The sequence below is a fragment of the Petromyzon marinus genome, chromosome 13 (assembly GCF_048934315.1).
Source record: "Petromyzon marinus isolate PM22_M1 ecotype Great Lakes invasive population chromosome 13, UKy_Petmar_22M1.pri1.0, whole genome shotgun sequence".
NCBI classification, from domain to species: domain Eukaryota; kingdom Metazoa; phylum Chordata; class Hyperoartia; order Petromyzontiformes; family Petromyzontidae; genus Petromyzon; species Petromyzon marinus.
Window position 1 is genome coordinate 4,981,108 of NC_133679.1, and position 27,621 is coordinate 5,008,728.

Genomic DNA, 27,621 nt, shown 5'->3' on the forward strand with positions numbered 1-27,621 from the left:
GCGCGTACATGACGTCGCGCGTAGGGTGGGGGAGGAGATTTGGTAATGGCGCTTCCGCTCGTGGTGCGCCGCGTCCGGTGAACGGCTGCGCTCCGCCATTAGCGCGCGCTCGGAAATCCCGCGGTGGTTTTTGGCAGCAAAAAAAAAGAATTCGCCGCGCTCGCAAAGTTGTACGAAACGAGCGGTGAGCGACGACAACGGGCGCTCGTTTTAAAAAACAAAAAGCACAACCGGTCACGAATAACCGTACAACTATTAATAAGCCGTAACAAAGATGAGCGTGGACGCGTACGGGCCGAGCTCGCAGAGCCTCACGTTCCTCGACACGGAAGAGGGCGAACTCATAGGCGCGGACACGCAGGCCACCGACTTCGACTACACGGACTTCACGCTGCCCTCGCAGAGCCAGGGAGGTCCCAGCCAGGGCGGGCAGCTCGACGCGCCGCCGCACGGACAGGTGTGGACGCACAGCTCGGCGAAGTTTTTGTTGTTGTGCCCGTGTAGAGTTATTTTGCCGGGGTGGGGGGCGGGTGGGTTGTGTTGAGGCCTGCGCTCATGCCTCGGTGTCGCCTAGCGGGACTGCCCGCTAAAGCGCGTGTGGCGACCGCAAGTCCCACACGCGGCTTCGCGGTGCGGGCCGAGCGGCGTGGGTGGTTGCGTGGGTTGTACGACGGGAGTTTAGAATGTGATTAAGGTTAATGTCATTGGGTTTTTCTTCAGAGTGTTTTGGTCTTCTGTGGCTTGCTGGTTAACTGTTTAATGGGACGTTGAACAAAGTTGACTAAAGTGGAATGTCACAGTCGTGACGTACTCGTGTGTGTGTGTGGACATGCACGTGGCAGAATTGGTTTAATTTTTTAACGATTTGTCACTATAACGGGGCACAGAAAGACAAGTACGTATGACTCTGCACGAGGCGGAAAAGATGACGGATAAATTAGACAATACGAGCAAAGATGGTTAATGTTACATCGCAGGAATCGTGGTTTTAGGGAGGCCTCAGAGTGCCTCGACCATGGCTCTTGAAGACATTAAAGACTAAACGGACTGGATGTACAGAGTGCAGTGAAGATATTAGATGAAACACGATCGATTTCCCCATTTTTATCGAATCGTGATGTGTCAATCGTGACAATCCGGGTACAGTGCATTATTACATGCGTAGTCCACTTCACACGTCATATGGTTTACAGTTGGTTACAGTTCGGGATAAAAAAAAGATATAACGCTTACACGAATAAATACATTGAGTATTAATATGATTTCTAATTAAAAGTTAGAGAAATTACTCAACAACAAATTAATGTCTCTTATTATTTGGTTTGCTATTTGCATATTTTTGCTTTAGTGATTGATTTACATTTTTTCCGCGTAAATGGGGTTTGGAAACTCTTTAGAACCTACCTGAGACCAGGATATTTTACATAATTTATTTTTCCCGAATACGTTTACGACAAATTGAGAAGTACATTTTATTTGCAAAAAAAAGGAAGTATATTCTCCTAAAATATTCGGAAATTGTGTGAATAATTGCGCTATACATTCTTAAATATACCCTATTCGAATTACTGCCCAAGACGCGCGCACGACTTTTTTAAACTCTTAATATTGATATCGTATTCTCATAATGAATGAGTCCACTCAATAACAAATGTGCGCTAATTATGTATATAAGGCTCAAACTTGATTTGAAGGTTTCGTGACTGTAGGAATTACTCTTTGGTTCGATTACAATCGAAACGGCATATTCTATTTTTGAATGTATTTTCTTTCTACGTGACTTTACCGAAAGAACCAAAGAGTATATAAGGCTCTTTGGAATAAGTCGGTTTAACACGCAGGCTTTCGCGACAAATATTATTCATAATCTTCTTTGGTTCTTTCGGTAAAGTCACATAGAATGCGAATAAAATAATAAATTAATAAAATAAAATAACACAATAAAATTCTCACGACGTTTCGGCCACAACACAAGCGGCCTTCATAATTATTCACAATGTTTTTTTTATTTAATCGCGTGAGTATAAATGTGTCGTAACCCTCCACCACCCGACAAAGCCGGCAAGGTTTGTCACATAAACAAAACGTGTCAATTACTTAAACCCACCGGTGTGTTGCAGAGTACATCCACAACATATACAATTTGAGTACGACTTTTCGCTGCTAATTACATCCAGTATAATCGGGCGATTTTGCCAAACGCCGTACTCAAATTGTAAATGTTGTGGATTTACTCTCCAACACACCGGTGGGTTTAAGTAATTGGCGCGTTTTGTTTACGTGACAGACCTTACTGGCTGTATGGAATAACAGTGTTTGACGTATTTTGCTCCATTGGCTTATACTCAAGCATAGATCCCGAACATCAGCCGGTAACTGGTCCCGAGTCCTAGTTGCCGGGAGACCTCTACACTCTTGCTAAGCCGTGCCGCAGTACTGTTGCACGCAGGTTCCCATGGGCTGCAGATCTTAAACGGCTTCTGCCTTGGTCCGGTGAGGCTTGACGCACACTGCTTGGTGGGATAGGATGGGGAGCGGATTGATTTAAACGCACTCTTGGTTGGTGACGAGTAGGCTTAGTCTGTAAACCAATTCAACTCGCCTTCTTGAAAATGCAGCGGACAACTGCGTATCGATTTTACAAAAACCTGTTCTCCAATTAAGGGAACTTTATATATATACACACAAAAAATACAAACACAACCCGTTGACATTTGGTTTTACGTTATTATGAATGACCATGTCATTGGTATTGCTGGGAAGGAGTGAGGGTTATTTAGGCAGGTTGCAGCTGTCATGAGTAAGTTGTAAATAGTGTCGTCTTGCCAGGTACCGTACACGTTTCTAATAAATTAGTTGACATGTCCGTGCTATAAGCCCAGTGCTTAAGTGCACCTTCCTTTTGCCGTGTTACAATCTTAATAGTAAACAAAATTCATGTCAAGATGTAAAGAGTTATTTAGGTCTCTGAAAGTACATGTTTGTGAATTGAATACGAATGAATGCATGCCTTTTGTGCTTGTACGCATGCGGTTACCTTGCTTAAATACGCAGTCAAAATGTGATTTTGTTACATACATATGGGTGCCAACACTGCCTGTTCACAACGACTGTACCGATTATATTGTAATGTAAATATTACAACTTTGTTGCCGTATTTTGAGTTTTTTGCTAGCCTTTAGAGGATCAGGTGCCAATATGCGCGAACGGAATACATTTGAGACAAGTGATCCCATTGTTGCCCAGCACACACCACATGTGTTGCGGTCGTCATATTTTTAAGCAGGTTTATTGAGCACCACTGCACGCGTTCACTTGACGAAGACTACGAAGAGAGATGTATCGCGCGTTGTTAATATGCCGTGAGCGTAGGCTGTATACAGATGTTGCTGTCTACGATCTCATTTTAGTTGAATGGACCAGATGGGGCCCTCGCGAATGGGATGGATGAAACGGTGGCAAAAGCGACTCAGTCTCTGGCCGAGCTCAATTTTGAAGAAGACGAGGAAGATGCTTATTACTCAAAGGACCTCCCATCGCATGCCTGCAGGTAGGCGTTTGTCGCTTCCGCTTGGTGGTTTTAGAGGAAATACATTCTTGTGGAATAAAGGGAGGTCCACTCTAAATAACTTTTAAGGACACTGCATTTGCAGTTTGCAGTGTTTCGATATTTTGTTGTACCATATGTTTTTTGCCTCAAACTAGCACATTTAATTATGTAATTTAAACTGCAGAAGCCTTAAACAAGTTCTATTTATTTTTGAAAGTGCATTTTTATTGAATTTGTCAGTTGTTTACATAGCTACATTTTTTCATGCTGTTCTAACAGTACACCTGTTGCATGATATTTTAAACATAGTTTCATTTAAACTGATTATGTTAAAATGAGTAAAACCTGTTTCATTTAATAGTTAGAGATGTGTTGATTGCTGAAATATGTTCATTTTTTTTACTTTTGCAGTTACTGCGGAATTCACGATCCCAATTGCGTGGTGTATTGTAATTCCAGCAAAAAGTGGTTTTGCAACGGCCGTGGGAACACATCCGGAAGGTGGGACAGATGTATTACTTGTACTGTTTAAGCTAATTTTATAATCAAAGCAAATGTTTGCAAATCAGACAGCATTTCCTGATTATTTTCCATTTGGCTAAACAATGTAAATTATAATACAGCAGCTTAAGTCCACTTACCCTGTGGTGCAAAGTTAATAATGTTATAGATATGACATTTAAATTCATTTCTTGTAATTAGTGGAGGAATTTGGTGATGTATGTTGATTCCATTCGTAAGTTGAAAAATGCGCGAACCAACATCTTTTTTGCCCCATGTGCAATAAAAAAAAATGTAATAAATACAATCTGACAATGATAAAGTTTACTAGTTGACTTTTAAAACGTACCTATTATGCTGGTCCGGCCAAACCAGTTTGATCTCAAAATGTCAGGTATATGACAAATTTGAACTGGGCACTTAAAAAAGCACTGTACCAGGCGGTATAAATTCACGAAAAAATGTAAGCGACCACGTACATTCATAGAAGCAGCTCTTGTCTCCCCTGGAGACGTATGTAATTCCATGTTTACGTTGTAAATGTTTAAAAGAAGATTCAGTCAACATCGTACAGGTTAGAATGTGTAACACAAAATAGACTTGCATTTGGTCCACAAGCATTTTAACAGGTGTAACCATCAATGTTATTCCTACTATTTTTGGCTCGGTTTCCAATGGTATTATTTGGGGTCACTTAAAGCCTCGGATGACTTATGTTCCATTGTAGTGTTTAAATTGAACACTGATTACGGGTGTTGAAGCTTGTGACTGGGTAGCTTATTCTCCTCCATTATTATTTGTGGTAGCATGTTAAATATTTCACGAGTTATCTTCATGTCTCGCACATAAGGGTTTTACGTACTTGCTGTCACATGGTCCTTGAAATCAAAGGATGATGTTGCAAGAGCGATGCAATGACATTGTGTGCATGCATACATTTTATATATTAATGCGAAATTAGACTAGGTAGTGTTTAGCTGTTACATGTAATATGTAGTATAGTAGACATCTCCGTTAAATACATATTATTTGGGTCTTTTGGTAAAGTCACGTAGATAGGTTCAAAGAAAAGAACAAAAAACTACGACATTTCGATCACAACACAAGCGATCGTCATTAGGAGGAAAAAAGAGGGGGAAAGCTGCTGAGGCAGACTGTTTTAAAGGTTTAAAATGGGTGTAGCCCAAGGGTCATCGACATAGTGGGCGGGGCCAGTGATGTTAATGTGATAAATTAGCATGTCAATATTAGATCGGAGAGCGGCCTCCACGATGAGGGCGCGGAGGTGGAATTATTGGATCGGAAGAATCCATACTTGTCACAATAAATAATTTAAAAACTTAACGAAGGTGAAATTAATTAATCCACCACACCGTTGTGAATGACCAAAGGGAACGCAATTTTAAATATTGCCTACCAACCAGTTTACATGTAAAATAAATTACCCAAGTACTGTACAATGGGAAAATGCTGTGCAATAAGCCGATGTGAAACACATGCCCACATTAGTATATTCAAATTCTATGGGTCTTTCGGTAAAGCCATGTAGATAGAAAAATAAAAAGTATCACGAAAGAACCATATAATGTATTCCTGCAGTCACGAAAGCTTTAAGTCAAGATTTAGTATATTAAATTTTACGGTTGCAAAATACTAGAGCCTCGAAAGGGCACTGCAGATGGAAACAGAAATTCAATCGCCTATAAAGCACATTCAGTGCTTAAAACATAAGAAAATAGTGGACGAAACAATGTATTTAACTTAAATCTTGACTTAAAGCTTTCATTTCACACGACTAGCCTCCATCACCCCTTCCCCTAACCTCATTGTACAAAATGTATGCAGGTAGGACGATGAAAATGTACACTTCGTTTTTATACCCGTGTTTTTTTACTGATTATTTTTTTTCTCCCCGCAGCCACATCGTGAACCATCTAGTGCGTGCCAAGTGCAAGGAGGTAACACTGCACAAGGACGGGGCGCTTGGTGAGACTGTGCTGGAGTGCTACAATTGTGGCTGCCGCAACGTTTTCCTGCTGGGTTTCATCCCTGCCAAGGCTGACTCGGTCGTGGTGCTGCTGTGCCGGTACGCTTTCCCACTACGTACGGAATACGAACGTTTCTTGTATTGCGCCGTTTACAATATTGACTAGCAGCACCATCACATTACTGTTATTAATTGTGAGTTTAAAAATAATAAAAGCCAGGTTGAAAAGATACGATTTTTAGAAGTTTCCAACATTGTTGTAAACAGTTGATTCATATTCACCTTGATAATATGTGCATGCAAATGCATTTATTACTGCAGTATTTCCACTGGTTCACCACGCTCTTGGCACCTGTTGCAGTTCAGTACGCCTACAAATACAACCATATGCACAGCATGCATTGCAACGATTTATTACTTAAAACTTTCGTGACTGCAGGAATTCATATTCTTGGTTCTTTCGGTAAAGTCCGCCTGATGAAGACCGCTTGTGTTGCGATCGAATCGTCGTGGTTTTTTTGCTTTTAATTTGAATTTATTTATCAATAAAAAATTATATCTACGTGACTTTACCGAAAGAACCAAGAATATCACAATTTATCATTTTAGTTTTACGTTAGCTTGTTTCTTGGTTATAGCGAGTGATGGGTGTGCCGTTTGTATTTGTGCCTGATTGTCGCTTTATCGCTGAGCATTGGTCTTGACTTGACCATTCGCATATGATGTTCTGCAATGATTGGTTAACACGCAGTCGGCATGCATGAGCAAAACCTGTTTGGTCTTTTATTTTGCATCACTTGTTTATGCAAGGCATGGTCCTGGTTTACGTAACATGTTTTTACTGCATTGCACTTTTTGCACTCGCCATCATTTACATGAGAAGCAGTGTTGTAGTCATGTTTTTCGATGGAACACAACCAAAAAACGTTCCAGGTTAGGCTCCTTTTCCAATGCTTTGTGACTCATTTATTTCAACTTGTTCTCAGCACCCATGGACTCTGCCCAGATTTTGATAGCAATATTTAATTTCTTATTAGATATTTACTTACCAATAAGTAAACATCTAATATTTTTTGTTAACATTCAATTGCAATGCACGACAGTCAAGGGCATAATTCGTTTTTTTGCCCACTGCGATTATCCACGTGAGTCTTTGCACAATATGAGCTTCACAACCCATTTTGCAGGGAGAGACGCAACACCGGGTTAAATCCTTTTTGGTGAATATCAAAAAGGATCGGTATTGCAGGGATTAAAATGGAATGTAGTTTGTACTGTGGCACAATAGGCTTACACTGTACTGACATCCATGTTAAAATGAATTGTGTATCTATTCTGTGGTGGTGTTAAGCTGGCAGTGACTGAACACATTTGTTTGACAACAGTGGTAGTTGGGAAATATGACACTCATTGTGGAACAGATTTGTTTTGCTCAGAATACTGTTTGGTCGGCTACACCCACACTTTATCACAGTAACATAACTTTAGAACAATTGATAAAGCTTAGCTCGTGAAGGACTGGTAGTTACCATGAATTTAAAAAGAAAAACGTGTACCTTAAATTACATATTTCTTTTCTGTAAGTGCAACAAAGAGTAATGTATGCTCATTCAAGTAGTTTATTTGCAGTCAAGGCCTGTTGTTAATGATGGTACTGATGCGTCCAATTTAGTTTTCAAATATGTATTATATTTAATTATGATATTGCTATTTGAGACTAAAGCATTCATGCTTTTTTTTCAAATGGTCTTCTTAAAGGCAGTAGTTTTTTGGATAAATATCTTGACATTTTACATGCCATATTTTCCATTATATTTAAGATTTATGATGACTAACATTTACATTATCAGCAAATAATTTCACGTGGAAACCTAATGGGTCCTTTAATACTGCACACCACTGTGTTTTTTGAAATCATGGCTGTCTTTCACAACATTAAACAATGAGCATGGGCAATTTCCCATAGGAATTTTGCATTGTAGACTAATGAGTGTGTTCATGTGTGCTTGAAGTCTTCGATTTTTATTACACATCATTTTAATGGTTCGTATGTTTTGGGGCATTCTCATTGGTTTTTGAGCTATAATTTTTTTTTGCTGGTTAATGTTTTTTTGATGTATGATTCAAATATGGTATGTCCTCACTGTCAATTTTTTTTGGGGGATTATTGTTAGGCAGGTCGTGGGGAGCATTTAGCCATACAGTATACATGAGAAATGCGAGCTTACTTAAGCGTTCCCCAAGCGGACGTGTGTGGGTAGAATTTATTGCTGCGGCATAGCCTTGTACGCTGCAAATCTGTAAAAAAACTAAACTAAACTCGCATTTGTGTACGGTTACTATGGTTGAAATTCAAAGTGCCCTAACAAGATTAATGTTGATTTTGCAGATTTTTTTAATCAAATTTAACAATTTTATTTGGTGGCAGTTTGTGCAGTTTTCTAACATTTTACTGTTTAGTCATTTTGTTTTAAACAAAGCATTGGTGATATACATTTCTTTAAGGATTTTTTTTATTGGCATTGAGCAAATGAAACAGCAAATATTATTTTTTTTGCGTAACATTGGCTGTTTTTAAGATATTTTATAAAAACATAACAGGCTTTTACAACCAACATCTGGTTGTTTTTATTCTTGTTTGCCTCTAGCCGTCAGTAGCTTGGCTATATATGCTTAACAGCCTTGCATTAACTTAATTTATTTTATGAGTCCATAGAGTTTAAGTTCTTTAAGGGTTTTCATGTGATTTCAAAATGTATGATAGAATACGAGATTTTTTTCTTCTGTAAATCAAAATTATCATTACCTTTAAACCACTGTGGGCTGTCTCTTCATTTCACATTCTGCAGTCCTTGTAAATGGAGTGTGACATTATAGATATATTAAGCGTTTTTATTGGGTGCAATTGTGAACAGCAGCAATATCAGACATGAGTACATCTCATCAGCATAATCATTGGTTCACTGTAGTTCAATGACTCAGTTCTACAAGGCGCGTGGTGATGTCCATGTGCTCGGCATTTGAAGGCCTGGAGACCAGAATCTGTGATTTCACCAACAATATGTTCAGGGAGGCAGTTCCATATCCAGACAGCAGAGTGAAGTTAGCGTCTATCCAGGGAGCATGTTCTGACAGCTACGGTCACTGCATACATGCCACATTTTATTTCACCATTATTATTGTGTTTATTTTTCCTACATTTTGGATTTAATGCATCACTGCTTCCCCCCCCCCCCAACCATTGCAGTCAACCATGCGCCAGCCAAAGCAGCCTGAAGGACATGAACTGGGATGCAACGCAGTGGCAGCCACTCATCCAGGACCGCTGTTTTCTGCCCTGGCTCGTGAAGATCCCCTCGGAGCAGGAGCAACTCAGGGCACGGCAGATTACGGCACAGCAGATCAACAAGCTGGAGGAGCTGTGGAAGGTGATGCCGGGAGTTTTCTATTTGTGTGACTGCCGGTGCTGCTGTGTGAAGCAGGGAAAAACATAGAGGATCACGTGACGTGACATAATAAGCTGTCGTGATGAAAAGGCGAGATGCGTTGCCTGTTTTATATTGTCACTTTGTATCAAACATTTTTTAAGGGCATAACTTTAAATACAAGACCACAGTGTGGAAACGCAAAAATGGAATTGTTTTTCTGTTACTGTAGTGCTAAAACACATGGGTGGTTGTCCTAGTCAGACTGGCGTCCGCCATAAGATGTCAAGTTCCCAAACGTTGGCTTCGGGTGCCACGGTAGTGAGATGTTAACTACCTCGCCTGGTATGAAGGAGGTTGTGGGTTTGATCCTGACCCTGACGCCTGTGTATTTGGAGTTTGATTGTTCTCACTCCTCGTGGTCACGTGGATTTTTCTCCAGGTCCTCCGGTTTTCCCCTCCACATTTAAAATCAACATGCATTTACATTATTTGGCTGCTATAAATTTCCAAATGATAAGCCACTTTTGAGCTATTATTTGTGGCCAGGTCACTTGTGAAAAAGAGCTATATAGCTCAGTGGGCCTTACCTGGTAAAATAAACAGTTTTAGTTGAATAGGCTGAGATAGGCACTGCTCTATATTTGAGCATGAAACACATGTCTATTTGGAAACATTGACACTGGGCACGCTTTAGCAGTGTGGGGAAGGATGACTGGTCAAAGGGAAATTATGGAACATTTCTAACATTACTTTGAATAAAATTCTTATTGAAAGATCTTGCTCAAGACTAATTAGACTAATTTAATTTCATATGATTATTGAATGAATTAGCTACATTTCCTATATCTACCGAGTGTAGTGCATGCTGCAAAGTAATTTTGTAAATAAAGGTTGATGGTGAAAAGTAAAAAAACAGGTCTAAGGAAAGCTTTTGGAGCAGTGTTTATATATACTGCTACATATATTCATCAGTCATATTGTTGAAAAGTTACGGGATCAAATAGCTTATTTGGCCTAAAGGGCAAAGGGCTGCTTATAACAGGAAACAGGTGTCTGAACACAGATTCAAATGTATGTAATCATGTTGAACTTTCGCACCATACGTAGCCAACCGTGCTAATCGGAGGTGTGGGGGAAGGACAACAAACTAAACACAAAAGGCTATTCATAAATACATTAGTTTTCAATCTAGATTTAAAAGTGCATAGCGCCATTGGCTTCCTATTATAGGAAGGAAGAGCATTCCAGACGGCCGCAGAAGCGCATCTGAAAGCGTGCGATGCAGTGACCGTCTTTGTTCGATGGCCAGCTTAAAGCCGCTGCTGCGGTGATGACCTGAGTCCGTGTTATAGTTTATGCTCCTTGATGGGATCAGCAAGGTATTGTGGCTCATTTGTGTCAAGCACTTTGTGTGTAATGAGTGCGACCTTATAATGGTGTTTTGAGGGCAACATAGGGGGTGGAGCCTGCTATTTGGCAACATGTCAAATCAGTTTTTGATTTGAGCAATGTGCAGAGTATAGATTGAGACAGGCGTGCGTTCAAAGTCATTGCTTACTTTTTAGTGGCTATTTTCAGATGGTAATGAAACTGAAATAAAAGAGGCACTGTTTTGTGGAATGCATATGACTTACACACACATCGACCTGCATACTACTAGCCTAGTACGTTCAGTCATTCCTCGTTGAATGCGGTAGATGCAGCTTTAAACGAAAACACTTTGTGAGGAATTGTCTAGACATTACTGGGCATATATAAATTTAAATAATGCAAATTTAATCACATTTGCACTTTGAAATAAGCCTGTGGTTATCCCATGGTGGGATAAAAAGCTGAGATGAAGGTACGCCACGCACTATCATTTTGCGCGTATACCCAGAATTCCCTTGTTGCTCAGCCACACAACTCGACAAAGTATCTTGTCGTTAACCGCTCAGAAACTGCGGTGCGCATTCCACGTGCGAAAAGTGTTCCCTAATAAAAGAACCACGTTATAGCGAAAATGCGTTAAGCATGGACTTAACATACATACATTTTAGGAAGCTCCACACTTTCTGGTGCTTTAGTTTGTTAGGCAATATTTGTTATACACAAATAACTATGCCTTTGACCTTTTATTAATTAGCCATTATCCACTGTGCCACTGATGCACAGAAAAAATATCACACACAAAACTGTCAGCTGTATTTAAAGATGTACTAAAAAACTGTCAACCTGATATAAAGATTTACATCGGTGCACGTGTGTGCAGACAATATGCTGTTTTTTTGTTTTTGATGCATCCGAGACCAACATTTCTGGCTGAACCTTGGATGCAGTGGAGGTGGGAGCTCTGCTCCCAGGGAATCTGTATCACTGCCATGTCTGTTACAGGAAAACCCCAATGCCACCCTGGAGGACCTGGAGAAGCCAGGCGTGGATGAGGAGCCTCAGCCGGTGTTACTACGCTATGAGGATGCCTACCAGTATCAGAATGTGTTTGGGCCGCTTGTCAAGCTGGAGGCCGACTATGATAAGAAGCTCAAGGAATCCCAGGTTCGTGCAAGGGCTTGGATGCAAGTGGGTACAATGCCAGGTGTTTATTAGATGGAAATATCAAATTTTTGGTAGATCTTAAAAATTTGAGTGGCTCAATTATTGATTTCAGATACCTGGTCACTAGGTTATGCTCATGCGTAGCATAATAATTACCTATTTATTTAGTAAAGCTGCACTTGAGGCGGAAGACTTGAAGTGCCTGCATTGGAGTTTATGGGCAATACCAATTACATTGTATGTTTTTAGCTATTGGGGGAAACCGGAGAACCCGGAACAAACCCATACAGAACAGGGGAACAACATGCAAACTTCACACAGAAAGGCACCCGAGTCAGGAACTGAACCTACATCCTTCCTGCTTCTAGGCGCACGTGTTAACCACTGTGCCACTCTGCCACTCATGGTGCATCTAATTGTATATTTCTGTGAAGAACTAGAGCTATGACGATCGAGATTGGCTGCTTCCAACCTGCTTAACTACACTGCGTTAAGCGCATGTTTTGTATCATGTAGTATGATTATTACATCATGAAATAAAGCTTGGACACAGTACATTTGGAGGATAATTGTGTTTGGCAGTAATTAGGCTTATGGAAAAGAATACTTTAGGTACACTGTTCACCTCCAGGGGTATTTAATTATATAATTAACCTTTGTTTTCACATTATGTCGCTGCTTATTTGTCGTGTGTCAACGAGTTGCTTGCACAGCAAATTGTTCCATTTGTGTAACACTTTGGCAGTTGTACAGTCCTGAAACATACTGATTAACGTCTGTGTATTGACACACATTTCCATTCCCTAGACTCAAGATAACATAACCGTGAGATGGGATGTGGGGCTGAACAAGAAGAGGATTGCCTTCTTCAGCTTGCCTAAAACTGACTCAGGTTGGCTTTGTAATTCTTTGTTTAGCACCATATACTAGTTTTGCTCTTCGTAGGATGTATCGGTATCTATCGACAATATATATGTTCATGTTTGCTTAGATATTGCTCATAACCTTCAGTAATGTAAGTGAGCATAATGTTTACTTTTTAAGTTTGCATTACATTATTTTCATTGCTTTCCCTTTGTCCATGATATGCTATCCACAACAAATTAAATAATTCTGCCAGAACGCTGTGGCTAATTTTGTATTAAGTAACTTGGGAACAATTTTTCATTGGCCTTGTGCTGTCTGCTACCTGTGATTTCCAGCAGACATGCGGTTGATGCAAGGAGACGAGATCTGTTTGCGCTACAAGGGAGAGCTGGCTGCTCCCTGGAAAGGGATTGGCCATGTCATCAAAGTCCCGGACAGTATCCATTTCCTGATTTTGCCAAATCATAAAGTCCATAAATGTTTGTATAATGATGATCAATAAACTGTTCTTGAACTAGCACAATGTGTATGTTTTGACAATTGCTTACATATGTCTGATAATGCTACTTGCTGTATGATTGATAGTTTGTACAACTTTCACCAAATATGATAATTGTAGCTTCCAAGAGCATTGGCAAAGCTGCGTACATCCTTGCTTGTGAAAATTGAATTTAGTTAATCCTTTTCAACCTACCAGTTAGAGCAGTGCGTGTGTTTTGTGCTGTAACACTGTAATATCAGCCTCGCCGTTTAGTTTTCATACGTCTGATTTCCTTTACATTGTACCCAGACTTTGGAGATGAAATTGCAATTGAGTTGCGAAGTAACACTGGCGTGCCAGCAGAGTGCACCCACAACTTCCAGGTTGATTTTGTGTGGAAGTCGACCTCCTTTGACAGGTAAGCAAGGTATTGTTTGATAAGCGCTTACTCAATGTCGGTGCATCCTGAATGGCCTTCGAAAAAAACTAATATTTATAATGTTCATACATAGTATGATTAGTACGTATGTTCAAAAATCTACTTTGAAATGTTGGTGTTCAGTGTACAAATGTGAAGAGTAAATGTTTAGTCCCCGTAATTATTTTTGTTCTTTAAATATCACAGTAATTCATAAAAACATGGCTTATGGTGAACAATTATCTTTTTATCCTCAAATGATAACATTCTTAGCTAAGGGAGAGTCTAGAAATATAAGTGGTTTCTTTTGGGTTAAATCTTGTAAAAATGCAAAACTGTGTTAACTCTGCTCCACACGACACAGCCAATTAATAAAAGTGTCACGTGAATCAAACGTGCATAATATGTGCCAAATGCATTACTGCTGCAGCACATGGGTGTTGTTCTTGCAGAGTACTCAAAATTAAATGGGTATGACGTTTCGATGGGCATTCCATCGAGCATCAGGTTGTCAACAGGAGCTCGGTTCTGATGTAAAAGCGCTTCCTGATCGTGGTTTTTCACTCCAGCGCTGTCCTCCAGACAGTCTCGTCCCTTCACCTGATGAAGGCCGCTTGTGTTGTGGCCGGAACGTCGTGATTTTTGTTATTTTATTTTTTACCTACGTGACTTTACCCAATAGAACCAAAGAGTATGGATCTCTGCATGATATGGGCACAGTCATGCACGTAATCTAATTTAATAACTTTGGTTAATTGGTCGTTGATTGGTTGTGACTGGCAGGTTAGGTTAGTGTAACAAGTTTAATATATTTCGGATTGGTGAAAATAGGATATCCTTAATTATGTTAAGGTGTGTTGTGTAAGTCATGAAGCTCCAATTTCTATGCTGTTGTGGTTCTATTTAAGATTTAATGTAGTTAATGTTATGGGGATAATCACTGAATAATTGGTGTTTATAAACAAATATTTTTTGCTGTTTTTGTTAAATTATAATAAATAATTGATGAATTTAAAGTGGTAAGATTTATAATTTGTTTTAATGTGTTAAATTAGCACTTTCAGGGTTTCAGTACAATTAAGATGTCATAATAATTGTTGATTATAGAGGTTTAGTGAGTTATGAATTTAAGTAAGTGTTCATTAATACTTTCAATTACCTTTTTTTTGTCATCAAGATTTTTTAGTTATAATTCATTTCCAGGCAGCACTCATTGTATAACTGTTTGCTTGGTTGAAGTTATTTTGTGCTTTTCAAAATCGCTAATGATTGTCTAATCTTTGCCAGTAATAATTATTTTTACACAGGACTTTGACCTTAGTCAACTTGATGCCCTTCATGACATGCGTGTTCTGCAATCACAGATAATTCAGTCTGTATTTCATATTTCATTGATTGTTTTAAGCTTTATACTAATTTTGCAATCTGTCTGACCAATGTAACAATTTCTGCAAGTGCACGTAATTAATTGGCTTTGTCAGGTGGGGCAGGGTTTTACGACACATTTTTACACAACCTAGCCTGCAAGAAACCAATTAAGAAACATAATTATGGTCGTGAAAGCTTGCGTATAATAGCCTATAAACACTCGGTTTTTACATCTGATGTGAATACAATTCGATACGAGCACAACACCAATGAAGCTTACAATTTTTTTGTATTATTGTCATGTGGCTGTGCTTAAAAAGTTAGTTTTCCCGTTCCTGAAACTAGGGTCTTCCCTTGGAGATGAAGGCGATTTTAGTAACAGTCTGGTGACGTGTGCAGGATGCAGAGCGCCCTGAAGACCTTTGCGGTGGACGAGACCTCGGTGTCTGGATACATCTACCACAAGCTGCTGGGCCACGAGGTGGAGGATGTACTCATCAAGTGTATGCTGCCTAAGCGCTTCACTGCCCCAGGCCTGCCTGACCTCAACCACTCTCAGGTGTGACGCTGCTGACAATTCTACCTCTTTTTTTTGTGTGTGTGTCCCCTGCTGTGACAGTCTTTGATGATAATAAAATAAAAAAGGAGCTGGGATTAGCTTGCGAGGTAAAAATGGCATTCGCTTGATTATTACAGGGATTTGGTTGTCTACGTTCACGATAATGTGGTATTTATTCTGCATAATCTATAAAGTTTAAGCATTTATAAATTAAACGGTATTATTGTTAAGTCAAAATTTTTGCATACTATTTGAGATGGTACGACCAGGATGTTTCTGTATATTTACTGTGTGGTGTTAAGGTTCAGTTTTCTGTTTTTTTCCTTAAGTTTCAGTTCCTTTAGCAAAAATGCTTTTTTAGTTTGCTTCACATTTTTTCAGGCTCTCGTTTTCATTTGCTGCTACGTTGGTACATTGTTCATGATTAGTTTTATTAAACAAATGCACACGGTCTCAGTTTTTAACGTGGGTTTCATTTAAATAATAACGGCAGTATCATCAGATCTTCTTTGGTTCTTTCGGTAAAGTCACGTAGAATGAGAATAAAATAATAAATTGATAAAATAACACAATAATATTCTATTTTATCAATTTATTATTTTATTCTCATTCTACGTGACTTTACCGAAAGAACCAAAGAAGATGAATCCTTGCAGTCACGAAAGCTTTAAATCGAAAGATCATCAGATCTATTACTAAATCGTGAAATTTACATTGAGCGATGTTATCTGGGAAGCAGGCAGGGGCACAGATAGGTTCTATCCTATTTTGGTCTTGCCCTGCAATGACATGGGAAAAGAGAGGTGTGTTTTGTATTTTCATGATCGTGTTCTCACCTAAAGAAGTTGACAGCCATTTTATCAGTCAATGACCAAAATATGATATTCAAAATATATATTTTTATTCATGAATTTATGATTGAGGTTATGCATGGTGAGTGTTTTTACTTGCATACGAAATACCTTACATCGTTTTTTTTACATTTACAAAACACTGCATGTAGTACACAACTATTTCACAGTAAGCTGGTAATCCTCTGCTAAGTTTCATCTTTCGTCAATAAAAAAATAATTTTGAAGAAGTGAAACGGGATGTCTAAAAATAGCATTCTAAGAAGGCTATACACGCATTACTAAGTGTAAAATATGCAAACCCATTGCCTCGTGTGTTTACAGGTGTACGCTGTGAAGACTGTGCTGCAGCGCCCACTCAGCCTCATCCAGGGTCCCCCTGGCACTGGGAAGACCGTCACCTCAGCCACCATCGTTTACCACTTGGCCAAGCAGAACAGCGGGTCAGTGCTTTCATATGTAAAGTAGTGTAGTGGTCGACAGTCTTTTTCCCTGTGGGTTCTGCTGGCTTGGCACATTCAGTGGAAGATTGTCTTCTCCCCCTGTGCCTCTGCTTGCTTGGCAAATGCAGTGCCAGTTTGTTTTGCTGTGTCGGAAAGTTGTGTGCAAAGTCCATGCCAGTCTAACTCGTAGTAACGTGTCATTGATGAACGTGAAGAGCATTCGTAGAAACGTAAGTCAGTGGGTGCACGAGTGTGCAGTCCCATGCTGTTGGAATTGCATAGGGGCATAATAGTGGCTGCTTATTTTCAATAAGGTGAAGGCATTGGGAAGGGTGGGGCTCCTGAAACTAAATAAAATGTAACTTTAAATGTTTATAGTGCTGCAATGGTGGGTTCCATTTTAGTCACACGACATTGCAATGGCACAGGTGTTACCAAGGTTTTGTATCTTTGGTTTAGTGTACAGTTATTTATTGCTTGTAAATAGTATTGCCCATGCAGTCGAGTGTGCTGGCATGCATCACAGTCTGCGGAAGAAGTGCAGTTGACTCATTCTCCTTAAACTATTCAGCATATTTTGTATGCAAGTGAAAAATGTTGGATGTGCTTTTGAATGTTTTTGTGTTATTTACTCTTTGTGCTTGCTTCAACTGATTTACACTAATTATGAAAATGAGGTTGCCTTGTTTTTATGCTACCCTTACTAATTGGAGTACATTCCATTTTGGAATCTAATATGGATGGGTAGTTAATTGTGAGTGTGTTTGACTCAGATCTCTGGTCTGTGGGTTAATGTTATTTTATTTTCAATTAAATGGTTGAAGATTTTCGTATCATTATTACATTCGAATTATATTTAATTTTGCAAGTTAGACTGGATTTATCATGAGCAGTGGATTACCTTCGAAAAAGTGGTACATGTGCATATTTGACCACAACATATTTTTATGCATAGTCATCCAATTCGGCGGTGACGCTGTGACTTTGGGTACAATTACGTGTGTTAGTTTGATTGTTGGTTTCATATGCCTACTGATTGTGTGCTATGAGTCATTGGCATTGCTGTTCCTGGGCATCTATGAGTTAAGCTTGCTTAAAATGAGTAACTGGCAATCTTTGCTAATGTCAGTACTGTTGGTGAAGCTTGGTGTGGGTGCTTGTTCTGCGTACAGGCCCGTGCTAGTGTGCGCCCCCAGTAACATCGCAGTGGACCAGCTGACGGAGAAGATCCACCGCACGGGTCTCAAGGTGGTGCGGTTGTGTGCCAAGAGCAGGGAAGCCATCGACTCCCCCGTCTCCTTCCTCGCTCTGCACAACCAAATACGCAATATGGACAGGTGAGTTCTACCCCCTGTAGTCTCTCCTTTATATGGATATTCTGCTCGGACGGGGTCGAAATGGTAAAATAACACACAGCGTTTACCAAAAGAAAATGCATACTGATGCCTATCTGAATGCAGAGTCACACCATCACCCGGCACAGAAATCTGCTCTTATCAAAATGCTCATTCATTGAGCTTAGAAAGTGTCAGATGGTGACAGTCTGAGAAGTGAAATGAATGATGTTAAAGAAGCGCTGCAAATGAACGGTTACCATGATGCACAAATCAACAGGGAATTTAATGCCAAAACCAAATCAAATAACACGAGCATTGAAACTGCCCAAGTAATTAAAACGATAAAAATACCGTATATTGCAGGTGTAACTGATAAACCAGCCGATGTTTGGAAAAACAAAACATCCAAGTCAGATTTGGCACGGTACATACAATACAGAAATTAATATCTGGTACAAAAAATGCATTCCCGAAGCTATCAACAGAAGGTGTGTACAGGATTATTAACTGCACTTGGGGCAAATGCAATGTTGGGCAAACAGGACAAATGATCAGCACGAAACTAAAAGAACATCAGACAAATATTAAATTCTCCCAAATACAACTGTCAGCAGTAGCAGAACACGTTTGCCAACAAGGGCACTCAATAGATTTTGATAATGTTGAAGTTCTTTGCAAAACGAGCTGCTACTGGCCAAGACTAATTAGAGAATATATCGAAATTGAAAGAAATAATTTTAACCGTTCGGATAGCTACCGCCTTAGTGCTGCGTGGAAGCGAGTCCTCAAATAATAAATTGTTTAAATGCATGCCTATACAGGGCACCATACTTCAATATGGATTACCGTTGGTACGACTATTTGAATAAACACTAGACAGGAAGGACAAGATCATAGGGCTCGCATAATGTGCATGCATAATGTACGTTGACTCATTAACCCCCCCCCACTCTGTGCAAGAGCGCAGAAGTGTGGTTACCACATCTCTGCCTCTATATAAGGAATGAAACAGGTGGACTTCTCCACAAATCTGGCTGTTGCCTGATGAAGCTGGTTGTAATTACTGGAGAAACGTCATACTCAGATTGTAAATGTTGTGGCTTTGCTCTCCAACACACCGGTGTGCTGTACTAGTGACGAATTGGCATGTTCTGTTTACGTGACAACCCTTACTTGTTGGCTGTGTCAGGTGGTGGCGGGTTTTAACGACACATTTATATATTTACGCGATCTAACCCAAATAAACCTCTATTATGGATATTGGTCGCGAAAGCCTACGTGTTAAGCTGAGTTCTATATGGATTGGTGAGTTCTACCACGCTGTAGTCTCTTCTTTCACGCATTATCTTTATGTATTTATATCACTGGAGCTATGTACTTGTAAATCTTGATTGAAACAAAACACTTTAGAACTGTTTTTTGTTTAGTTTGTCCTTCCCCCGCACCTCCGATTGTCACGGTTAGCTACATGGTGCGAAAGAAGTTCAACATGCATACATACATACATACATTTTGCACGTATAAAAGTTGTCAACAAAAAAGTTACGTAACGTTATACAATTATCATTGCAAACCTATCTATAATTTAGTCTGTCTGCCAATAGTTAGTTTGTTGACATGCATTTTAAGTACATTTTGCCCCACTGTTGCATACTGTAAAGTCTATTGGTGCAATTTGCAAAGTGATTCATGATGGGTGCTTAGGTTTGCTGCTTTTGGAAAGTAAATACAAGATGTGCCATGCCACTTGTTGCATGTAAATGTATATTTTAAAAAGGAATCGGGGAAACTTCCCAAGATTATTTAAAATTACAGATACATTTTGGTGATTTCGGTAAAAATAAATCGTACCAATTTGGTTAAAATTACAGGAAATGTGGACATGAGGTGTATGTGCCAATGAGTTGATATGATCGTTTTTGTTTATTTCTGAAGTACACCTTGGCATTGTGCTATTAATTTGTTCTGACATTTTTCATTTTACCCCAATGTTTTAGGATTCGTTTTATGTAGCATGCTCTCATCTACGTGCTACATTTGAGGTTTCTCACGCATCATTTAAGTTGCGCTGTTTTAACAACGGTCGTAACCATGAACTGGTGTGCTCTTGGTGTAGCTTGCCAGAGCTGCAGAAGCTGCAGCAGCTAAAGGATGAGACCGGAGAGCTGTCTTCCGCTGATGAGAAACGGTACCGGGCCCTAAAGAGGAATGCGGAGCGTGAGCTGCTGATGGTGAGGGCACAAAGTAAACGGCTGCACCAAGCATATATTCAGAATCAGAATCTGAATATTTATTTACACTGGAGGAATCCGATGAGCTATAAAGCTCTTTTTTACAAATATATAGTAGGGGCAGGTCAAAACGTTATAACATTTATATATTTACCCACCCAACCACAACTCTGCCACCACCAAACAGCTCCATGCCAACTACCGTTGTCATGATCAACATGACACTTCACTCACCTGCATGCCCACGCTCACAGCAATTGTGCTCACCCCCCATGCTCTCCCCACAACTTTCAAATGTGAATTACGGCGCCAACAATCGCGGCGCATTCCGATGCGCTTGTGTAGTTTTGTGCAAGACAAATGGTTTTGCAATTTATTCTTAAGGGACCGGTTAAACAAGCCATTGATTTTTTAAATGTTCGCTGAAGAGTTTCTGTAAATCCTGAAATGTCTTTAGGTTTTACTTGCGGTAACAATTTGACACTTCCCACATGCTAGTCCAATTATTTTTATTGATTTATCTCTCTTGTACCTGAAGGAGGAGGTATGTCTTCAGAAAATGTATTGTGCCGAGTATGAATGGAATCACGCTACACTCGTAACATAGCTGTTTTTTTTAGGGTAAAGTATAAAATACAATGAAACAACTATATTGTTGGTTAATTTTACCTAATCTATAGTAATAAGTTGCACCTGTTACCATAAAGTCAAATCACTCCTTGGCCATTGATATCACAATGCACAGTGGGCTCAGGAAGTTGGTTTAACACACCTTCATAATTCTAGGTCAGGGGTGGGCAAATGTTTTAACTCGTGGGCCACAATGGGTTCTAAAATTTGACAGTCAAAGTGCGCCATCTAATGGGGAAATAGGGGCATTACAGGAGAAAGGTAAAATTTAATTTAATAATAAGAATTTTTGGACAAGTTCGGCGGGCCGGATTAAAAAGCCCAACGGGCCGTGTACGGCCCGGGGGCCGTACTTTGCCCATGTCTGTTCTAGGTGTTCGTTGTTAATTCCCAAAGGTCAGTGTGCCAGGCTCAGGAACATTTAGACCTCTTAGGCATCGTGTAATAGCTGTGGCTCAGAGACATAAACAAAGGCACCTTCAGGATTCTAATAATTGTTCATGTGTGAGGCTCATAGAGCCAGGTTAAAGCTCTCTTATGATTCTTAAGGTTTGGAGTTATTCCTTCAGACCCCCAGAGCCAGACCGTTTCATCAAAGTGATTTTCAATGTTCACCATTAATTTTGACGGTCACGCAAAACAGTTTCACGAAACTGCATATGCATCTCCTTGTATCCAATTACTTGTTCTTGTTATCAATTCTTAAACTAACAAGATTTTTTTAATTAATCACATTGCACCTAATTTTTTGGCATTTGCAACAAGCCTTAAGTGTATGCGTGTGGCCCTGATGTCCGCAAGGCACGTTTGCAATGTGTGTTGATGCAGAACGTTGGTTTTTCAGAATGCGGACGTGATATGCTGCACGTGTGTGGGTGCCGGTGACCCTCGTTTGGCCAAGATGCAGTACCGCTCCATTTTGATTGACGAGAGCACCCAGGCCACGGAGCCCGAGTGCATGGTGCCCACTGTCCTCGGTGCAAAGCAGGTATGGCACGAAAGGTGGCAGCTTTGGTGTATTCAGAGTTGTGTGTGCTCCTCAGAGTATTAAGCCATGCCTATTTATAGAACTAAAATAGTTGCCAGTGGTATTCATTTGGGTTTGGCATTATTAAGTAATGCCAGCCTTTTGGGTGGGACCTTTTTAGCCGCAAATAATTAGCTTTCATGTTCCCGAGCGATGTACCTGGTGAATTGGCTGTTTCGGCAGATTCCTTGTAAAATGTAATTTTCAAGTGTAGGTGCCTCTGACACAGCCTGTTTGTTTGGATGGCACGGTGAATATGAGGGCAGAATGGAGGTTTATGCCAACGGCAAGACATGTGAGTTTAACACGTCGGCTTTCGCGACCAATATCCATAATTAGAGGTGTCGTTAGAACCCGCCACCACCCAACAAAGCCAACTAGTAAGGGTTGTCACGTAAACAGAACATGCCAATTCGTCCCTAGTAACATGTCAATTCGTCACTACTAGCCTTAAGTGTAGTAACATGTCAATTCGTCACTACTAGTGACGAATTGACATGCCAATTCGTCACTACTAGTGACGAATTGGCATGTTCTGTTTACATGACAAGCCTTACTAGCTGGCTGTGTCGGGTGGTGGCGGGTTTTAACGACACATTTATATGTTTACGCGATCTAACCCAAAATACCTCTTATGGCAAGAAATGTGACTTGTGTTGAAAGTGGCTGCTGCTGGTGGAGGGAGGGGTGTTATAAACGTGGCGTCTGCATCTGTGTGTGTGTAGCTGATTCTGGTGGGCGACCACTGCCAGCTGGGTCCCGTGGTTATGTGCAAGAAGGCAGCCAAGGCCGGACTATGCCAGTCGTTGTTTGAGCGGTTGGTGGTGCTGGGCATCCGGCCTATCCGCCTGCAAGTGCAGTACCGCATGCACCCAGCGCTGAGTGCCTTCCCTTCCAACATCTTCTACGAAGGCTCGCTTCAGAATGGCGTCACTGCTGGTACAAAATACTCCGCACAGCTGTCTTCTGCATGACTTCGTGTTCAATTTAACAGATATGCTTTGTGCTTTATTTCCCTCACAGTAAAATTCTGGATGTTTTTGTAGGTTTGGTATAAAATGGCAGTGCGTGTAACTGTTAAAATAAACAAAGAACTTTGATAAAGCAAGCTCTTTGAATGAAGTACAGTTTTTATGCAGTCTTATTTTCAAATTAGAGTGGATGTGTTTGTAAGTTGGAAACATGTTTTGAGCAGCTTTATTTTCCTGATGTTACACATTATTCTCCTTGGCTATTGGCATATTGTTGATTTAGAAACTTGGCTTTAGATTACAGCAGTACTAAGTGGAAAAGTAGACGGCCTATAATAACATAGGTTGTGGGATTATTTCATACATTGGCCAAGAAATGTTTAGAGTGTATTGTTAATAGGAAACTGCAAAAGTAAATAAATATCATATTTTACTGGTAGGAACGAAGTTGTAAACTGAGTGTACCAGCCTGCAATAGATTAATGTGTCCGGCCGTCCGTCCCCTTTCAATACTTTAACGAAGTGAAATCTCGTGCTGTTGGGTGTAAAATCAGCAATAGACAGCGCAGAGACTTGTCCTACCAGCCCACCCTGCAGGGACCTGTTCACTATTTCATATTATCTTGATGACATATCTAGGAGGAAAGTATCACATTTATTGAAAGTAAGATGCAACGCCAGAAACAAACAGCGTATCTTGACATATAGATATTTGGCTTGTTGTTTCAGCGGAGCGTGTCAAGAAAGGCTTTGACTTCACGTGGACTCAGCCTGACAAGCCAATGTTCTTCTATGTGACCCAAGGGCAGGAGGAGATAGCAAGCTCTGGCACCTCTTATCTCAACAGGTGATGTCTCACTCAGTTTTAGTTTATTGATTTGGTATAGCCCTGTGAGCCATTCGGCTCTTGAATCGGGTGCAACCGCAACAAACAAAAAACAAAAACACGAACAAGAAAACATCTTAAAGTGACTATGTGACTGTGCAAACAGAAAATCCATGAAAAAATCCAGCAAAATATTCCTGAAAAAGCACCGTACACCAACGCTGTGTGCAAAAATCCCAGTGGGATGCAAGTCAAACAACAACAACCACAAAAAAACTTAGATTTAGGCCATCAGTCTAACTCTGTACTACAACAAAACAAACATGTCCAAACCAAAAAACGTTTTCAAAATCACCAAAAAAATAAAGCCATAATTGCAACGTAACAGTGATCACAGGGACTGTGACCGAATTTTCTACAATAAACTACATAAATAACATGTAACACCAAACCCTAGAGCCATAGCTGGCTGCATGAGTTTCTCCACAACAACAGAAGCATCAGTCGGAGTATCAAATTTTTCAATGGACCTTTAAGATCAGCACGCTAAATCAAAATACAGATAATACTTTGCAGCGTCATCCGGAGCGAAACATTTTATTTTATTTTACGCCAACGAATAGCAGTGGCAGCTAGGGGTGTACAACTCCTCTAGAGCAGTTTTGAGAGAAGATCTCATTGGTAGAGATTCAAGTTGCAGTTTATTGGCAATAGCATTCCAGACCCTGGGGGCATCAATAGCAAAGGCCCTTCCTCCAGTTTTTGTACGGCAATAGGGAATGTGAAGCTGGTAAATGAGCGAAGAACTGAGGTCAAATTTGTTCTTTGAAACAGAGAGGAGATCCAGCAGGTAGTTTGCGGATTTTTTTGTAAGTAAATCGTCAATAAATAAGATCTGGTGCACAAGCCGGCGAACATTAAGAGATGTTAAGTTTGACCCAATGTAGAGATCACAGTGGTGAGTCCTATATGGGCAGTTCAATGTAAATCTTAAGGCCGAGTGATAGATGGAATCAAGCTTCTTCACTCGCTGCGCCACTCGCTAATGAGGAGCAGAGATGTTGACCCCACTGCGGGTCAATGCAATTGTCTACTCTGGCTTAATATTACCACATGCTGTGAGAGATTTACATCAATGTAAAATAAATGTATGCGTTATATATATTCTCTTCGGTATTTCCCATTTGAAAGATTAAAGCAAATCCTTGGGGTCAGTGACCAAAAACTAAAGACTAAGAAATGGAAAATGTACAAGTTATGCTTTCTATATGTACAATAACACTTTGGATGTACGCAGGACATGTTTTTTAAATCTATGATTTGGTCTCGGATGTCGCACATTATAGTATATTTTAAAAAATGTAAAGTGATTTTATGCCAAAATGAACATTGTGGTGGTGTTCATCGCCCGCTTACAGCCCTGAACTAGTGACGGCAATTCAACATTCCTATGGCGAGTGAGTCTATCTATAAGGCAACCACTGTTTACTCCCTACAACGTGGCAATCAAATTATTGGTTCTTTCGGTAAAGTCACGTTGAAGGGAAAACAATAAAATAATAAAATATATATGAAACAATAAAATTCTGACATCGTTTCGACTGCAACACAAGCAGTCATCACACCTGATGATGACTGCTTGTTTTGCAGGTGTGATGACTGCTTGTGTTGCAGTCGAAACGTCGTGAGAATTTTATTGTTTTATATATATTTTATTGTTTTCCCTTCAACGTGACTACCGAAAGAACCAAGAATATGAATCACTGCAGTCACGAAAGCTTTAAATCAAAACGTGGCAATCGTTTTATAGACCCCCCCACCCAAACCCCCTTACCCAGGATTTGAACCCATAATCTTGCGATTGCGAGCTGCTCACTCTACAGCCGAGCCACCAGGCCGAATAGAGAGTGTGTGTAGGCTCATGCTTAAAGCCAACTGTTGTGTAGGACGGAGGCCTCGAACGTGGAGAAGATCACAACACGCCTCCTGAAGGCTGGAGCCAAGCCAGACCAGATCGGTATCATCACGCCCTATGAGGGTCAGCGCTCGTACCTGGTGCAGTACATGCAGTTCAGCGGCTCCCTGCATGCCAAGCTCTACCAGGTGTGTGTACCTACTGGACATCTATGAAACCTACTGGACATCTGTGAAAAATAGCTTTTGAAGCTCATTGGATTCCTCCAGTATAAGTAAATATTCTGATTATGATAATGTGTTCACTTTACTCGGATCTTTATAGGTGACTTTTTTACGACTTTTGAAGATTGTTAACAAGTCCTGAAATAGCCAATGCATCTCTTACCATTTGTACTGTTTCAAGCATAACACGATTACTTCACCTTGCCTCACAAACATGGCAGCCTAGTCAGTCTTTCTCGACGGATTCTCATTTTGTGAGTCCGTAATCGGACATTACCTACAACCCAACATCACCTACCAAATGTGTTTAAGAGTATCTTTGTAAACCTCTATTTTGTTAACACCAGTTGGCAAAAATGGCAATTTATTGTTTCTCTGTGACATTATTAAAAACCTGTTATATTTCATTGACTCGTTATGTTATGTGTAAGTTCACTGAAGCAGCAAATTGAAAAACAGGATAAAAGTACTTCTCACAAATGGTGCTAATTTCGTGTGTCCTGCCCACCATGCAGGAGGTGGAGATTGCCAGTGTAGATGCATTCCAGGGTCGCGAGAAGGACTTCATCATCCTGTCATGTGTTCGTGCCAACGAGCACCAGGGCATCGGCTTCCTCAACGATCCTCGTCGACTCAATGTGGCCCTCACGCGAGCCAAGTATGATGTGTTCATCCCCCCTCTGATCGCTCGCGGAGTGAATTTCTGCTCTGAAATTTAGTTACTCAGGCTTTGGTTCTTGTTTGCTCTGCTCCACAGCACAACATATAGCATTGAAATTGTGTTCTGATATGGAAGTAAAGATTTTGTTAAGAGTGGTTGTAAAATATGAAGTTGTACACCTTAGTGGGTTCTAAATGATGATGTGAACACTTTTATGGGTAAACCGTAATGTCATTCGGTATTTTTGTGACAGGGCTTTATTTGGCACCTATCCATTTATTGCAACTATAATTGCCATGATGCTTAATGGCTCACATGTAACACGGAATTTCAATGTCGGCATGCTTCATGGATTATTTATTTCAAGTGATGAAATGGATTCAAAACTCAACATGCTCATGCATCATAATATTTTACACATTTTATTTTGCTTAATACAATCATGCATGTGGTTGCGATGGTGATCGCGATGACTTTCGTGCAGGTATGGTGTCATTATTGTGGGCAACCCAAAGGCTTTATCCAAGCAGCCTCTGTGGAATCATCTGCTCAACTACTACAAGGAGCAGAAGGTGCTTGTCGAAGGACCTCTCAACAACCTGCGCGAGAGCCTCATGCAGTTCAGCAAGCCTCGCAAGCTTGTCAACACCGTCAACCCCGTATGTCGCCACAGCATGCTCCCCCACCAACGCCTACATAAATTGCGATTACATGTACCAAAAAAAGTAATTATTCAGTTCAATTGAACGGCTAAAATATTATTTGTTGCCAAAACCTTGGGAATATTTAGTGAGTGTTTGCACTTGTCCAG

The 27,621-nt window shown here is 40.3% G+C and overlaps 1 protein-coding gene across 3 annotated transcripts in view; it reads left to right on the forward strand.

Moving 5' to 3' along the window:
* The window catches only part of UPF1 (UPF1 RNA helicase and ATPase), a 33,896-nt gene continuing 6,275 nt past the window's right edge, over nucleotides 1-27,621 (forward strand). Inside the window, exons 1-19 of one of the 3 annotated variants that reach the window (XM_032953197.2) lie at nucleotides 1-457; nucleotides 3,411-3,550; nucleotides 3,962-4,051; nucleotides 5,970-6,137; nucleotides 9,286-9,466; nucleotides 11,840-12,001; nucleotides 12,809-12,893; nucleotides 13,204-13,305; nucleotides 13,665-13,767; nucleotides 15,535-15,694; nucleotides 16,870-16,988; nucleotides 18,161-18,325; nucleotides 20,442-20,556; nucleotides 22,031-22,174; nucleotides 22,939-23,152; nucleotides 23,914-24,031; nucleotides 25,957-26,113; nucleotides 26,665-26,807; nucleotides 27,295-27,469. In XM_032953197.2, coding sequence (XP_032809088.1) covers nucleotides 275-457; nucleotides 3,411-3,550; nucleotides 3,962-4,051; nucleotides 5,970-6,137; nucleotides 9,286-9,466; nucleotides 11,840-12,001; nucleotides 12,809-12,893; nucleotides 13,204-13,305; nucleotides 13,665-13,767; nucleotides 15,535-15,694; nucleotides 16,870-16,988; nucleotides 18,161-18,325; nucleotides 20,442-20,556; nucleotides 22,031-22,174; nucleotides 22,939-23,152; nucleotides 23,914-24,031; nucleotides 25,957-26,113; nucleotides 26,665-26,807; nucleotides 27,295-27,469 — 2,724 coding nt within the window. In that variant the 5' untranslated portion in view covers nucleotides 1-274. Of the gene's footprint in view, nucleotides 458-3,410; nucleotides 3,551-3,961; nucleotides 4,052-5,969; nucleotides 6,138-9,285; nucleotides 9,467-11,839; nucleotides 12,002-12,808; nucleotides 12,894-13,203; nucleotides 13,306-13,658; nucleotides 13,768-15,534; nucleotides 15,695-16,869; nucleotides 16,989-18,160; nucleotides 18,326-20,441; nucleotides 20,557-22,030; nucleotides 22,175-22,938; nucleotides 23,153-23,913; nucleotides 24,032-25,956; nucleotides 26,114-26,664; nucleotides 26,808-27,294; nucleotides 27,470-27,621 lie in introns of all 3 variants that reach the window. The other 2 variants (XM_032953196.2, XM_032953195.2) reach the window with 2 other exon arrangements.